This window comes from Rana temporaria, chromosome 5 (genome assembly GCF_905171775.1).
Source record: "Rana temporaria chromosome 5, aRanTem1.1, whole genome shotgun sequence".
Lineage (NCBI taxonomy): Eukaryota > Metazoa > Chordata > Amphibia > Anura > Ranidae > Rana > Rana temporaria.
In genome coordinates, this window is record NC_053493.1 from 19,945,250 (window position 1) to 19,961,871 (window position 16,622).

The 16,622-nt window shown below is 45.2% G+C and overlaps 1 protein-coding gene across 2 annotated transcripts in view; it reads left to right on the plus strand.

Moving 5' to 3' along the window:
- CRPPA (CDP-L-ribitol pyrophosphorylase A) overlaps positions 1-16,622 on the plus strand; it is a 313,658-nt gene that overhangs the window by 77,195 nt on the left and 219,841 nt on the right. For both annotated transcript variants that reach the window (XM_040352251.1, XM_040352250.1), the window contains one exon: positions 1,005-1,050. In XM_040352251.1, coding sequence (XP_040208185.1) covers positions 1,005-1,050 — 46 coding nt within the window. The remainder of the gene's footprint in view (positions 1-1,004; positions 1,051-16,622) is intronic.

Below are 16,622 nucleotides of genomic sequence, written 5' to 3' on the forward strand. Positions count from 1 at the left end.
TTTTTTTCCTTTTTTACCTTTCTAAGCTTGGGGTGCGCGTTATACGCCGGCGCGCGGTATACCCCGATAAATACGGTACTTATTTGTAACATTTTATAACAGAAACAAAGAAAACCTTTTTCTTTCTTCCAAATTTTAGGTCTTTTTAGCTTGCTTAGAAGAAAATAAAAAACCCAGTGTTAAATAAATACCACCAAAAGAAAGTTCTATCTGTCTGCAAAAAATTGTAACAATTTCATATGGGTACAGTGTTGCATGACCGCGCAAATGTCATTCAAAGTGTGTCGGCGCTGAAGGCTGAACATTGGCCTGGGCAGGAAGGAGGTAAAAGTGTCCGGTATTGAGGTGGTTAAAGTGGAGTTCCACCCAAAAATGGAACTTCCACTTTAAGTGCTGGTGAGATGCCCCCCTGACATGCCACATTTAGCATGTCATTTTTTTTTGGGGGGGGGGGGGGGTTAGCGGGTACCCTGTTTTTACAGGTACCCAGCTCCCACTTCCTCCCCTGGCGCCACAGCGCCGGAAGGAAGATCACCTCTCCCCCCTCCCTCCCTGCAATGTTCTGGGACATGTCACAGGTCCCTGAAGATTGTCCGGCCATTAGCAGCGTGGCTTGCGTAGTGCGTGCCCGGCTGTGAAGCAGTTAGAATGCCCGCGCCGGGGACAGGAGGGGGAGAGGAGCAGGGATTCGTACGACCGCATTGCTGGATTGTGGGACAGGTGAGTGTCTGATTATTAAAAGTCAGCAGCTAAACTTTTTGTAGCTGCTGACTTTTAAATGGGTGGAACTACACTTTTAAAGGGTGCCTTGACTAAAAAACGGCTGAGAAACATTAATCTAGATTGCCTGCTTCTGATGCCCCATGTCACTGGTAATTGCATGAATGGCAGACTGAATGAATTATTGGTATTGCTGCCAATGGAGAGTGCTGCTTTGGGCATTTGCTTTATTGGCATATAATCCCTTCCTGTGCTGTAATTAATGGCTTGAATTTATTCACTAGGTGACCTACAAGCGAGATTTATATGCAGCTGAGTCAATTATTAAAGGTAAGTGCGTCTTTTTATGATGTTATTTTAGGTTGTTAACAGGGATGTGTGTTCTAATTAACTCTTTAATGGTGTGAGCGTGATAAAGCTGATAAAGGATAGAAGTGGAGCCATGAGGTCACTGCTTTATTATGAGCTTGTTAAACCATAAAGAAATTCTATATTGATAAAAAATGTTAAGGCAGTTAACACATTCCAGGCTGAGAGAGTGTTGTGCATTTGTAATTTTCAGCAGAAAGCTATTTTTTGACTTACAGGAAAATGCTCTAGAATTGACCCCAACTCAAAAACTGAAGACTTGCTGTGTTGTACAGAACATCTAGAATTGTTCATTGTGCTAAATCACTACCCTAAAAAAATATATACCGTATTTTCCGGCGTATAAGACGACTGGGCGTATAAGACGAAAATGTTGGTTTTTGCATATGCTCGCCGTATAAGACTACCCCCTTCATACTAGTCTGTCTGGAAGCTGAGGGGTAGCCAGAACAACCGCTGACATAAACAGGCTTTTTTCAGATCTCACTGTGCCATTACATGCCTCACGGTGCCATTACATGCCTCACTGTGCCATTACATGCCTCACTGTGCCATTACATGCCTCACGGTGCCATTGCCTACCTCACGGTGCCATTATACATGCCTCACTGTGCCATTAGGAACATGCCTCACTGTGCCATTAGGAACATGCCTCACTGTGCCATTAGGAACATGCCTCACTGTGCCATTAGGAACATGCCTCACTGTGCCATTAGGAACATGCCTCATTATGCCATTAGGAACATGCCTCATTATGCCATTAGGAACATGCCTCATTATGCCATTAGGAACATGCCTCACTGTGCCGTTAGGAACATTCCTCACTGTGCCATTAGGAACATGCCTCACTGTGACATTAGGAACATGCCTCACTGTGCCATTTGGAACATGCCTCGATGATCTCTCTACCTTCTCCTGTATGCACAGTATGTCAGATGGCGGCCATCCATGATTCAAAAGCCGCACCTCCTCAGGCTGTTCCGTGATAGGCAGAACACTCGTTTTCCCAGCAGAGCCTCTGTTCAGTGTTCCGTCTATCACGGATGTCCTCTCGTCCGAGGCTGAGGATGAGAAGGCATCCGTGATAGGCGGAACACTGAACAGAGGCTCTGCTGGAAAAACTAGTGTTCCTCCCATCACGGAACAGCCTGGAGGAGGAGGCGCGGCTTTTGAATCATAGATGGCAGCCGTCTGACCACAGGTACCCGGCGTATAAGACGACCCCCGACTTTTGGGGCATTATTTTACATGCAAAAAGTCGTCTTATACGCCGGAAAATACGGTAATTTTTTTCCAACTACTCCTGAAAAACATCAGTGCACATTGTGTGCTTGGGTTGCCTGTACCTTGAGCTTCTCAGCTGTATACCTCTATTGCAACATCATCTAAGACAGGGGTCTCCAAACTCTCCAGTCAAAGGGCCAGTTTACTTCAGACTTAAGGGGGGGGGGGCCGGACAGTGGCCATTGGGAGTAGAAAATATTCTGACGTCAGTGGGAATAAACAATGCCCCATCGTTGTTGTCAGTGAGAGGAATAACACCCCATCGTTGGTGTCAGTGGGAGGAATTGTGCCCCATCATTGATGTCATTGGGCCCTATTGTTGGTGTCATTGAGAGGAATTATCAGTGGTGAGAATTATGCCCCATTGTTGGTATGGTCGGATGAAACTAGTTCCCCCAAGGGCCGGACAAAAGCAAGCAAAGGGCTGCATCTGGCCCCCGGGCCACAGTTTATAGACCACTGATGTGTCAAAAATGAGGCCCACAGGCTGAATCCAGCCCACCAGGCCATTTCATGCGGCCCTTGCACGTCTCCTGCAGGTGCGTCCCCTACTCATCTCAGCAGTTGGCAGCAGAGAGGAGGACATAGCTTCTCCAAAAGAGAATCCTGCACCTCAGAAACCCCTCGTCTCTGGTTCGCCTGGTCTCAGCATTCAGTAGACTCTGGCAGCTGACTCCAGCTCTCCTCTGGTCCTCGTCCGGACCCTGCACTTTCTGCTTCCCAGCTTCCTCTCTACTGGCAACAGAACAAGGTACAACAAGGGGGGGGGGGGTGCACTGTGATGTAAGGGAGGGTGAAGGACTCTTGACTTCTGATATACGGGGAGGTGGGGTGCTCTGGACATCTGCTTGAGAATATTACAATTCTATGCCAGTTGATAAGGAGGGTCGCATACCGCTGGTATCATCCTCAAGAAACTTTATTAGAGACTTCTCAAACAGAACATCATGGCAGAACCATGTTCTTTCTCAGCAGTCACCAATAAAGTTTCTTGTGGATGATACCAGCAGTGTGCAAGAACCTTCCTTTTCAGACTTCCATCATCTGCTACAGGAGTGTGAGAGGGCTCCGTGCCGGTCTGCACCCGGCTTCACCGCTTAAAGGGGTTGTAAACCTTCGTGTTTTTTCACCTTAACCACTTAAGGACCCCTTCACGCCGATATACGTCGGCAGAATGGCACGGCTGGGCACATCCACGTACATGTAGGTGCCTCTTTAAGCCCAGCTGTGGGGTCGCCCGTGCCCCGGTGCAAAGCTCCGTGACCGTGGGACTCGCGGACCCGATCGCCGCTGGAGTCCCGCGATCGGTCCCCGGAGCTGAAGAACGGGGAGAGCTGTGTGTAAACACAGCTTCCCCGTTCGTCACTGTGGCGCTGTCATCGATCGTGTGTTCCCTTTTATAGGGAAACACAATCAATGACGTCACACCTACAGCCACACCCCCCTACAGTTAGAAACAGACATGAGGTCACACATAACCCCTTCAGCGCCCCCTTGTGGTTAACTCCCAAACTGCAATTGTCATTTTCACAGTAAACAATGCATTTTTAATGCATTTTTTGCTGTGAAAATGACAATGGTCCCAAAAATGTGTCCGAAGTGTCGGCCATAATGTCGCAGTCACGAAAAAAATCGCTGATCGCCGCCATTAGTAGTAAAAAAATAATAATTAATAAAAATGCAATAAAACTATCCCCTTTTTTGTAAACGTTATAAATTTTGCGCAAACCAATCGATAAACGCTTATTTTTTTTTTTATACCAAAAATAGGTAGAAGAATACGTATCGGCCTAAACTGAGGAAAAAAAATAATGTTTAATATATTTTTGGGGGATATTTATTATAGGAAAAAGTAAAACATATTGAATTTTTTTCAAAATTGTCGCTCTATTTTTGTTTATAGCGCAAAAAAAAAAAAAACGCAGAGGTGATCAAATACAACCAAAAGAAATCTCTATTTGTGGGAAAAAAAGGACGCCAATTTTGTTTGGGAGCCACGTCACACGACCGCGCAATTGTCAGTTAAAGCGACGCAGTGCCGAATCGCAAAAACTGTCCGGGTCCTTTAGCTGCCCAAAGGTCCGAGTCTTAAGTGGTTAATGCATCCTATGCATTAAGGTGAAAAAACACCTTGCAGTGTCCGGCCCCCCAGCCCCCCCCCCCCCCCGTTTTTACTTGCATGAGCCCCGAATTTCCGTGGGCGCGTCCCCGCCTTCCTTCTCGCCACGGAGCCCCGGCTTTAATTGGATAGATTGATATTAGCGCAGCCATTGGCTCCCGCTGCTCTCAATCAAATCCAATTACGCGGGCGCTGGGGGGCGGGCGTCATACTCTCGGTGTCTATGGATGCCGAGTGTATGACTCAGGAGCGCGCCCGCAAGGTAACCCCCTCGGGAAAGAGCTTCCCAGAGGGGGTTCCCACAGCGGCTCCCACAAGTGATTATTTTCTCTTTATGTACTATAAAGGACCATTTTTTTTAACCCATTATGTTACTGGCCGATTAATTGATTATGAAAATAGTAATAATTAATAATTTATTTCATAATCGATTAATTGTCGATTAATTGATTAATTGTTTCGGCCCTAATATAGTCTTACACATACAACCTTCCCTTTGAGGGCAACCATATTGCTGATGTGGCCTGCATTGAAATTGAGCTTGATACCCCTAATCTGACTATCTCACAAGATTTGGAGTGCGATTTGTTGATGTCACTACGACTTGCTGTTCTTGCTGGAGAGGAAGCTGTATCTGGGGTTCTGCAGTGTTTGTGCTTCATTTATACTGTGAATATGTGCTTCCACCACCTCCCCTGTTGATTTTTTAATATCCTGCCACCAGTCTTTAGATCAGCAGTAATTAGGAGAGCAGATCTGATATTAAGAAGCAAAGCCCTGCCTGTACCACAATGGCCACCTTCACACAGAGAGACATATTGCAGGACAAGTCAATGATGGGGAAAGATACTGGTGACCGGTCCTTTATCCTTTGTTTTGTTACAACTTCCATAGTACAGGTTTCCAGTGGTGGCTGGTGCTCAATAATACGGGGGGGGGTGGCAAACAGACACCACCGCCTATCCGCAGGAGACAAGGCCATTACCCCCATCCCCCCGAGACGGATGGCCTCCTTACCTGCCCGGGATGGCACTCTGTTCTCTCCTCCCCTGTCGGATGGCTGAGCTGCTGCGAGTGAGCCATACACTGTGGCGGCTGCTGGGTAGGTAGTCCTTCTCCTCCGGCTGTGCTCTCCTCTATCCTCCTTCTCCTCCTAGGCATACAATAGGATCGCCTGCCGTTTTGACCAATCAGGAAACGGGTCTCTTGGCCAGCCTCCTGACTGGCGGGGAGGAGATTCAGTGTGAAAATTGCAAATATTCATTAGCTATTGTCACGCAACTGGGTGGGCTTCGGAGCGCAGTGATCTGCACCCCCAGACCACTCTTTTTTTAAAGCCCATTAGAGCCTCTGGCTCTAATCGTGTGCTTCAAACCCCCCTCCCCCCCCCATTGAAATCCATGCATCCAGCTCCCTGTATGTAGTTTAGGGGGCCGAACGCATGGATGGGGGGGCGGCACCCGTGCGCCCCTATGGACGGGCCGCCACTGCAGGTTTCCTTCAAAGTTATTATAAACTTTAATGCTTGCCCTTTGTGTTTTTTTACATGCATAAGATATGCATTGATCATATAGCTTCATGGGGCCATTTTTTGCCCTGTACACACAGCCTATAGTAGAATAGATCTTCACATTCCTGTGTTATAAGTTTGTATGCTGTTCAACATGTGGCATGCCACATGACACTGCACAGGTTAATGCATTATTATTATTATTATTATTATACACGATTTATATAGTGAAAACGTTTACGCAGCGCTTTACAATGTAGATGGGGGACAGAACAATTACAGTACACTTCAATACAGAAGGTACAGGAGCATTACCTCTGTCTGTAATGTTAGAACTGCATTTTCCTGTGAAGAGACTATATATCCCACAATCCCCAGGTTTCCAGTCTCGTGCTGGTTCAGGTAAGAGCTACACAGTAAATAGATCTGACACAAACACAAGCAGGCAGATAATTCACAGACACACTGATGCAGGCAACAAGTTTATTTTTCTATTAGACTACTAGTCCATATTTATGATGCAAAACCATACAAGGGGCAAAGAATTGGATGCTGTGTGACCCGGAACAGGAAGTTCTCTTGTCCCTTTGCCGAATAGGAACACATAAACATAGGGGAATCAAACAACCATGGAACTATAAACTGCAATTACAATTACAAGATAAGGCAAACAAACAGCACAGGGAATATAGCTTCACTAGTACCTAGTTAAAACAGCAAAAACATTTTAAAGTGTACAATGCCTTTGAGTGAACCACTTTATTGAAATTCCATCACCATTCTGACTACCATTTATCCAAAGCTGTTTTTTACTCACTCAGGAAAATGTAACAGCTGTTCTTAATAGGTTGCCCCCTCTGCTGCTTATATCTCACATTTAAAAATGGTGTTTATGGATATTTTAATGAGGGAGGGAGGGGGATACAGAAAAAAAAGGAGGGGAGGGGGAAGGAGGAGGAATATAATAAAAAAAACATAAAAGTAACACACATACAATCAGTCCCACAGTGCTCTGTTGTGCTATGAAGTTCTACACATACTGTAGAAATAAGAGGAATTATGACTTACCTGCAAATTCTATATTCTGGAACATAGGCATCATTAAGGGGGGCTATTGGGGCTGGAGCCCCGAATGTGGGCTCAATAGCCCCGAGTGTCTAAACGGGTCCAGCTTTTTGTGCAGCATCGGTGGCAGCCGCATTTTACCTTTTGTGTAATGTGCAGGGACTGATCTGATCCCGAGCGCCGCCGAGTGACATAGCAGGTCCCACCTTCTGGAGCCTGCAGCGCCTATGATGGACGTCCCACTGGTCCAATGCCGGGACTGCGGGACGTGTGACATTCATCATAGGCAGTGCAGGCTCCAGAAGGTGGGAATTTACAATGCGGCCATCGCTCCACATCCCCACTCGGCGCTCGGGCGGGCGGCTCTCCTCTCCTCCGACTGGCTGCCTGCTGTGATGATGGGCATTGGGCACACCGCACACCTGACCACGGCTGAGCTGAGCTGCTGCAGGACACATGAAGAAGTCTGTCTCCTCCTGGTCAGGTAGGTCAGTGTAAGTAGGTCAGTGTATGTAGGTCAGTGTATATAGGTTCCCCCCCCCCCGCCATTGCCAGCATTGGACTTCGGGCTGAAGCCCCTGGTCTTTTTGCCACCTAGCAACGCCCCTGTTCTGGAGTAAAGTACAGGGCACAGTCAGATTATTCAAACAGTATGGGTTATAAGCATCTACCATCAGGTGATTGGACACTGGCAAAGCTTTACAGGGCACACCCATTGAGCACCTTCCCTATAACTCAATTCTCAAATATGTGCTTTTAGAGAGAGGATTTTTGCTTGGGATATGTCTTGGACCAGACCCAAGTATTCCAGGTGATAGGAATTGTCCTGTTGACATTTTCTGATAGACGGAAGGGATATAAGTCCTTCAGAAGAAGGTCTGGATGCCTGAGTTCTGTAAAGGACAATTAAAGGTGCTAAGATCCTGGTAAACATTCTGGGAGCCGAGGATAGGTCAAAGGGCGGTGTGACAAACTGAAAGTGGTTGTCTGATAATGTGAAACGCAGAAAGCGGCGATGAGGTGTGTTAATGGGAACATGTAGTTGGACATCTTGGATGTCCACAGGTGCCATGTATTCCTCTTGTTTCCGAAAGGCAATTACGGATTTTGCAGATTTCATGTGAAGTTTTGGAATTTAAGGGAATTTGTGGAGGGATTTTAAAGTGGAGTTCCACCCATGTTTGTCTGTGCTGCATGCTCTAATCTCATAGTGTTCAGAATGGACAATTTTTATTCAATTTGTTGCTTGTAAATACCTTTATTTTGTAGTCCTTCATTACTTCCTCCTCCTTATTTGCCTAGGCTATTTGCAAGGGTTTCTGGGATAGGCATCATGTTTCCCAGTAGTCCTTGCAAACCTGACTGAAACCTATTACATTGCTTGTGCACTGAGCATGTGCAAGATATGCAAAGCTGAAATCCAGGAAGTCATACAGTCTGGCTTCATGATGCCCACACTTAAGATGGCCACGGTCTATTTCTAGATTATAAACTAAATGCTCTAACAACCTAACAAAACGGACCTTAGTTTACAGACTAACTTTACTAGAATACATTAAGCTTGTGTATTACAGGGGTATTTATATTTAAAAAGTGAAATTGTGGGTGGAACTCCCCTTTAAATCCAGAATAGGAAAAATATCCTGCTGGGCTTTAGAACCGTGAACAGGTTTGAGTAGAATCCTTTGAACCTGTGGTAGTGCTAGCACAATGAATCCCCATGACAAGACATGGTTCAGGGCATTCTGCAAATCCAAACTGTCTTTGGGCAGTTTTTGGTTGATTTGAAAGCGCAAAGTAGAAAGTGGTGGTAGAAATTTAAACTCTAATTTACTTTGAAATTAGAGATTGAAGCCACAGATCTGGGACGCCTCCGAAAGAGGCAAACTCTAACAGATGTCCCCCCTGCTCTAGGAGTAAGGGCGTTCCTTCATTGTTAAGAGGGATTTGGGGAAGGCTTAGTGGGCCAAGCTTTTCACCAAAAGGATGTGCCGACTTAAGGTCTTTAAGCTGAAGTATAGTTGGAGCAGACAGGTGCAATGCATTTAGAGGACCTAGGGGCTCCTGAGCAGGGTGATTTTGGGACCTTCTGCTGTCGAAGTAAAACCTTATCACCTGTAACCTCTGCTAAATTTGTCAAGCAGCTCACCAAACAGATATCTTCATTGGAAAGACATGTGTGAGGGGCCTTTACAGTGGGGATCGAAAGTTTGGGCACCCAAGGTAAACATTTGTATTAATGTGCATAACAAAGCCAAGGAAAGATGGAAAAATCTCCAAAAGGCATCAAATTACAGATTATACATTCTTATAATATGTCAAAAAAAGTTAGATTTTATTTCCATGATTTACATATTCAAAATTACAGAAAACAAAAAAATGGCGTCTGCAAAAGTGTGGGCACCCTGCAGAGTTAATATCTTGTGCTGCCCCCTTTGGCAAGTATCACAGCTTGTAAACGCTTTTTGTAGCCAGCCAAGAGTCTTTAAATTGTTGTTTGAGGTATCTTTGCCCATTCTTCCTTACAAAAGTCTTCCAGTTCTTTGAGACCTCTGGGCTGTCTGTCACGCACTGCTCTTTTAAGGTCTATCCATAGATTTTGAGTTATGTTGAGGTCAGGAGATTGTGAAGGCCATGGCAAAACCTTCAGTTTACGCCTCTTGATGTAATCCCCCGTGGATTTTGAGGTGTGTTTAGGATCATTATCCATTTGTAGAAGCCATCCTCTCTTTAAAGGAGTTCTCTGACCTAAAACTTTTAAAACTATACAAAATAAACTTTCACTTACCTGCCTACGATCCCCCGTTGTTCCGATATCGCCGTGCCGGTCTCTTCCACTTCCTGCGGGTCGGTGACTCACAGTGCTCTCAGCCTATCAGCGGCCGCGACGGGACATTGCTGCGGCCGCTGATAGGCTGAGCGCACTGTGAGTCACCGACCCGCAGGAAGTGGAAGAGACCGGGACCGGAGAACGGGACGGCGATATCGGAACAACAGGGGATCGTAGGCAGGTAAGTGAAAGTTTATTTTGTATAGTTTTACAGCCCGGGCACAGCGGGGGTTAAAAGTTTTAGGTCAGAGAACTCCTTTAACTTCAGCTTTTTCACAGATGGCTTCAAGTTACCATCCAAAATTTGCTGAAATTTTATTGAATCCATTTTTCCTTCTACTCGTGAAATGTTCCCTGTGCCACTGGCTGCAATACAACCCCAAAGCATGATTGATCCACCCCCATGCTTAACAGTTGGACAGAGGTTCTTTTCATTAAATTCTGTGCCCTTTCTTCTCCAAACGTACCTTTGCTCATTCCGGCCAAAAAGTTCTTTTAACCTCATCCGTCCACAGAACTTGTTTCCAAAATGCATCAGGCTTGTCTATATGTTTATTTGCAAAGTTCAAACGCTGATTTTTATGGTGAGGATGTAGAAGAGGTTTTCTTCTGATGACTCTTCCATGAAGACCATATTTGTACAAGTATCTCTTTATAGTGGAATAGTGTACCACAACTCCAGTGTCTGCCAGATCTGTCTGGAGGGATCGTGCAGTCAAACATGGGTTTTGAATTGCTTTTCTCACAATCCTGCGAGCTGTTCTGTCTGATATTTTTCAGAACTTGCTTTAACTTCCACTGTTCCTGATGACTGCCATTTCTTAATTACATTCCAAACAGAGGATATTGACATCTGAAAACGCTTTGCTATCTTCTTATAGCCTTCTCCAGCTTTGTGAGCGTCAACTATTTTCAGTTTCAGTTTTCTAGACAACTGCTTAGAAGAACCCATGGCGCTGATTGTTGGGGGAGGGTCAGATGAGTCTGGGCATTTAAAACCTTTGAGATTGATATCACCTGGTCTTCCCAGACGATGATTGAGAACAATCCATGACACTGGCAGGTCTCAGCTTTGCAAAGGGGGCAGTGCATGCTATAAATTCTGCAGGGTGCCCAAACTTTTGCAGATGCCATTTTTCTGTTTTCTGTAATTTTGAAAGTGTAAATGATGGAAATAAAATCTAACTTTTTTTGACATTATTATAAGAATGTCTAATCTGTAATTTGATGCCTTTTGGAGATTTTTCCATCTTTCCTTGGCTTCGTTATGCACATTAATACAAATTTTTACCTGGGGTGCCCAAACTTTCCATCCCCACTGTACTATTGTAGGCAACTTCAGTTATAGTTTATTGTTATAGTATTATTTCAGTCTGGCCCAACTTTTCAACCCAAAGACCTGAAAATAGCTTTACATGTGGTTAAATGGCATACCACAACTTCAAGAACAGCAAAGAAAGGGTAGGCCTGAAATCTCCTGCAATATAACTGTACCCTTTTTTTTTTTATCGCTGTTAGTCTGGAACCACACTCTTTACGTGTATGAATATCATGTCCCTCCTCATTGCATTAGTTGAGCAGCCTAGGCGCTTTACATGGTCCCATCAACCATGCATTGGACGACCATGTGGACTGGAGCCATAAGTCTCAATAATATACATATTTTGATTCCTGTTTCCTCCCACTCTCCAAAGACATGCTGGTAGGTTAATTGGCTCCTGTCTAAATTGGCCCTAGTATGAATGTGAGTTTCGGGACCTTAGATCGTAAGCTTTTCGAGGGCAGGGCCTGATGTGAATGTAGAATATATACTGTATGTAAAACATTACGTAAATTGATGGCGCTATATAAGTACCTATAATAAGGTATTTAAAGTGGGTGTAAACCCTCTCTCATCCTTTCTAAACTACTGCCATAGTGCTGATCTATAAGGATATACACGCCTCCTGCATCTATCCTTACCTGTCAAATGTCTCCCCTCTGTCTGTTATGAGACCCGAAAAACTGCAGATTCTGTGGGTGGGTCTGTTGTCTGGAGCTCGGTGGGTGGAGTCGTGATGTCAGTAGACTCCCCGCCCACCTCTACACTCCCCTTGCCAACATGCATTTTCTCTTGTGTATTCCTTACACTAAATTCTGCTATGATCCCTAACATCCAGTCAAAATCCAGAAAAGTAACCACATGACTTCAGAAAAGGAGTGGGGGTGGGAATTAAAAAAAAAAATGCCTGTCTCCAGGCTAGTGCATGAGATATGTAAATAACTTGATGTTGCAACTGTGATCAGGTGACCTCCGACACACACACACACACACACACACACACACACTGCAATTCTGCCCAGCTCTCATTAGATACATCTAACCTAAATCAGATCACTTGTCTGTGTATATTCTGCTTTCTGTTCTGTGTTTTCACTGCAATATACATGCATTTACTCATCACACTGAACTGAGGATCACACCCCATGATGAGAAACATGCAGTAAAAAAAAACAGTAAATGCGGCCATTGCTGGGAGAGCTGGAAGGGAGAGGAGGGGAGAGGGATGTGAGTTGTGAACTTTTTACACAGGATGTGCCTCTGTCTCAGGCTAGTGCATGAGATATGTAAATAACCTGTCACTCACAGCAAGGGGGCGGAACGGACTAAGGTTTTTCTCTGTAAGTCCGTTTTTATTTCACTGAACAATAAAAGAGGATTTCTCAGAGCTGGATTAACTCTGTGTGGCAAGACTGGGCACAGATGATGGAAAATCTTATACTCTACATTGTGACATAAAAAAATAAAAACAAATTTAAATTTAAAATAACTTTAACGCTAATGCACCATGGGCCAGATTCACGTAGAATTCCGGCGGTGTAACGTATTGCATTTACGTTACACCGCCGCAAGTTTTATGGGCAAGTGCTTGATTCACAAAGCACTTGCCTGTAAACTTGCGGCGGCGTAGCGTAAATTCGTCCGGCGCAAGCCCGCCTAATTCAAATGGGGCGTGTATCATTTAAATTAGGCGCGTTCCCGTGCCGAACGTACTGCGCATGCTCCGTTTTGAAATTTCCCGTCGTGCTTTGCGCGAAATGACGTCGCACCGACGTCATTTTTTGAACGTCGACGTGAGTTACGTCCTTTCCTATTCACGGATGACTTACGCAAAAAAAAAAAAAAAATTAGAAATTCGACGCGGGAACAACGGCCATACTTTAACATGGCAAGTCTAAAGATAGGCCACAAAATACTAGCTTTAACTATACGCCGGGAAAAGCCGACTAGCGACGACGTAAGAGAATGCGACGGCCGTGCGTACCTTCGTGAATCGCCGTAAACAGCTAATTGGCATACCCGACGCGGAAAACGACGCAAACTCCACCCAGCGGGCGCCAAAGTATTACACCTATGATCCGAAGGCGTACAAAGCCGTGCGCCTGTCGGATCGAAGCCAGAAGCCGTCGTATCTTGGTTTGAGGATTCAAACTAAAGATACGACGCAGCAAATTTGAAAGTACGCCGGTGTATCAGTAGATACGCCGGCGTACTTCTGTGAATCTGGTCCCATGTGTGTCAGCACTGACACTTTTAGTCACCACCAGGGGTGTGTGTGACAACGCAGGAGCACAATTAGGAGGGATGTTGTCCCTCTATAAGGCAGCCCATAGATTATGCAGTTTTCTTTCCTTCTAGCACCAAATTTCTCAGTTCCCCCTTAACACAGTCTGTGTTGATGGGGGGGAATCCCTCCCGCATCACTATTGTGTTCTGCCGACAGGTGGCCTTCCCTGCCTAATGATCACTGCTGGTGGCTATAACCGCTGGCAATAATTGCATGAAAAAATCCTGACAGGCTGCTTGTGCTGAAGTCAATTGATGGATCGACTTCCATACAACCAACCTGCCCATAGATGGATCGAATTTGGGCTGGTCCCTGCTGAATCTGCCTAAATTCGATCCATCTGTGGACGGCTTAATAGGCAGTGCCTGAACAAGAACCTTCATAGAAAGATCCCCAGGTATTCTTTCATTGAAAGCTCCAGAGTTACAGGGACTTAAAGCGAATGAGAATTTAGCGATTAGATGTCTACAATATGCTCATCACTTAGATATAGGAGTCAGCGGCGGTCCGTCCATAGAGGGCGCATGAGTGCCGCCCCCGCCACTGAAAATAACATACATTCATGCATTGCATGAATGTATGTTATTGTTGCCAGCTGCCGCTGGTCTATTCAGGTGGCCGGACATTGAGCGACGACCACCTGAATAACGGCAGCTGGTTGGCTGTGCGGAAGTGCCTATCAGAGCCCTCGTCTCCCGGATGTCTTATCCAGGGAACGTACGGGGGGGTGCGTTCCTTGGATAAGACTGATGGCCGTCTCAGCCAATCAGGTTCGGCCATTCTGGTTATCGGTAACCTGATTGGCTGAAGCGTTACCAAGACATCGAGGGACGTCGAAGGATTAAGGTAAGTGCATTTTACAGGGCACAGCGGCGACAATGGGCACAGAGGCGACAAAGGGCACAGTGGCATCAATGGGCACAGTAGTGACAATGGGCGCAGTGGCAACAATTAAAGGGCACAGTGACATGCACAGTGGCAACAATGGGCACAGTAGTGACAATGGGCACAGTGGCATCAATGGGCACAGTAGTGACAATGGGCACAGTGGTGACAATTAAAGGGCACAGCGGTGACCATTGGCACAGTGGCGACAATTGAGGGGCATAGTGGTGACAATTGGCACAGTGGCGAACAATTGAGGGACACAGTGGCTGCGTTTGATGGCATGGCACAGTGGTGACAATTGACGGCACAGTGGCTGTGTTTGATGACATGGCACAGTGACTACGTTTGATGGCATGGCACAGCGACTGCGTTTGATGGCATGGCACAGCGACTGCGTTTGATGGCATGGCACAGCGACTGCGTTTGATGGCATGGCACAGTGGCTGCGTTTGATGGCATGGCACAGCGACTGCGTTTGATGGCATGGCACAGCGACTGCGTTTGATGGCATGGCACAGTGGCTGCGTTTGATGGCATGGCACAGCGGCTGTGTTTGATGGCATGGCACAGTGACTGCGTTTGATGGCATGGCACAGTGGTGATAATTGATGGCACAGTAGCTGCGTTTGATGGCATGGCACAGTGGTGATAATTGATGGCACAGTAGCTGCGTTTGATGGCATGGCACAGTGGTGACAATTGATCTGCAATTTTTTTTTTTTTTACGTTTGCGCCCCTCCCCCCAAAAAAATTTGAGCACCAGCCGCCACTGATAGGAGTCCTATAAATGTCACATTTTTTTCCACCAAAAGGATAATTGTTCTGAATTTGCATTGGCGTAATATAATGTGAAACTAGCACTTAGTTCACCTTCAGAAGTTTTCCTTCTCTCTTCCCATGTCAGCGGTGACCTGTGTGGCATCCAACTAATCCTTGACCCGGAATGTTAGATCCCAAGGCTGTGTTTTTGTTCAGCTTTTAAGTTTTGACGAGTTTCTTGTTTTTACCTACGTCGGATAATTGCCGCTTCTCAGTGACTCCTCATCACTTCGGGGCTTTTTTGTCTTTTTTAAAGCGCTTACTCAATTTTTTGATGACAGACTGGTAGCACTTTGACTGTTTGTGGCCATGTGGGTATCTACTATCTTTACCTGTCCCTTTTTAGTGTTTTCCCAGTATAATTCTATCCTTCCTGCTTTACTTATTACTCCACCTGAAGAATGCGATTAGTGCACTCAAATACGTCATCAATAGTATCAACCTCACAGGAAGAGCGTCTGGAATCTCTTTTGCTTTTCCCTCATTTTTAATCCGCCTCAACCACATTGGTCAACTTTTCAACTTTAGTTTTTTCCTTCTCATTTTATTTTATTGTTTTTATTTCATTTCCTGATATTTTAACAGAAAAATTGATTTATATGGATGCCTTATCTCTATGTGAAACAAGGAAATGGGATAGAAGGCTTGGACTTTTTAGGCACAACCAAACTGGTTATAAATATAAAAGATATACTGTATTTCATAATACATATAAAGAATACGTTAACCACTTATTATGCAGGTAAAAGGACCTGGCCAGTTTTTGCCATTCGGCACTGCATCGCTTTAACTGACAATTTAACTGACAATTGCGCAGTTGTGCGATGTGGCGTCCTTTTTTTTTCCACAAATAGAGCTTTCTTTTGATGGTATTTGATCACCTCTGCGGTTTTTATTTTTTGCACTATAAACAAAAATAGAGCGACGATTTTGAAAAAAATTCTATATTTTTTTACTTTTTGCTATAATAAATATCCCCAAAAAATATATAAAAAAAAATTTTCCTCAGTTTAGGCCGATATGTATTCTTCTACATATTTTTGGTAAAAAAATATCGCAATATGGGCCAGATCCACAGACGAAGTATGCCGGCGTATCTACTGATACGCCGGCGTACTTTCAAATTTCCTGCGTCGTATCTTTGTTTTGAATCCTCAAAACAAGATACGACTGCTTCTGGGTTAGATCCGACAGGTGTGCGTCTTCGTACGCCTTCGGATCTAAGATGCAATACTTCGGCGTCCACTGGGTGGCGTTTTCCGCTTCGGGTATGCAAATTAGCGATTTATGACGATCCACGAACGTACGCGCGGCCGTCGCATTTTCTAACGTCGTCTGTAGTCTGCTTTTTCCGGCGTATAGTTAAAGCTGATATTTTGCGGCGTATAGATAGAATTGCCATGTTAAGTA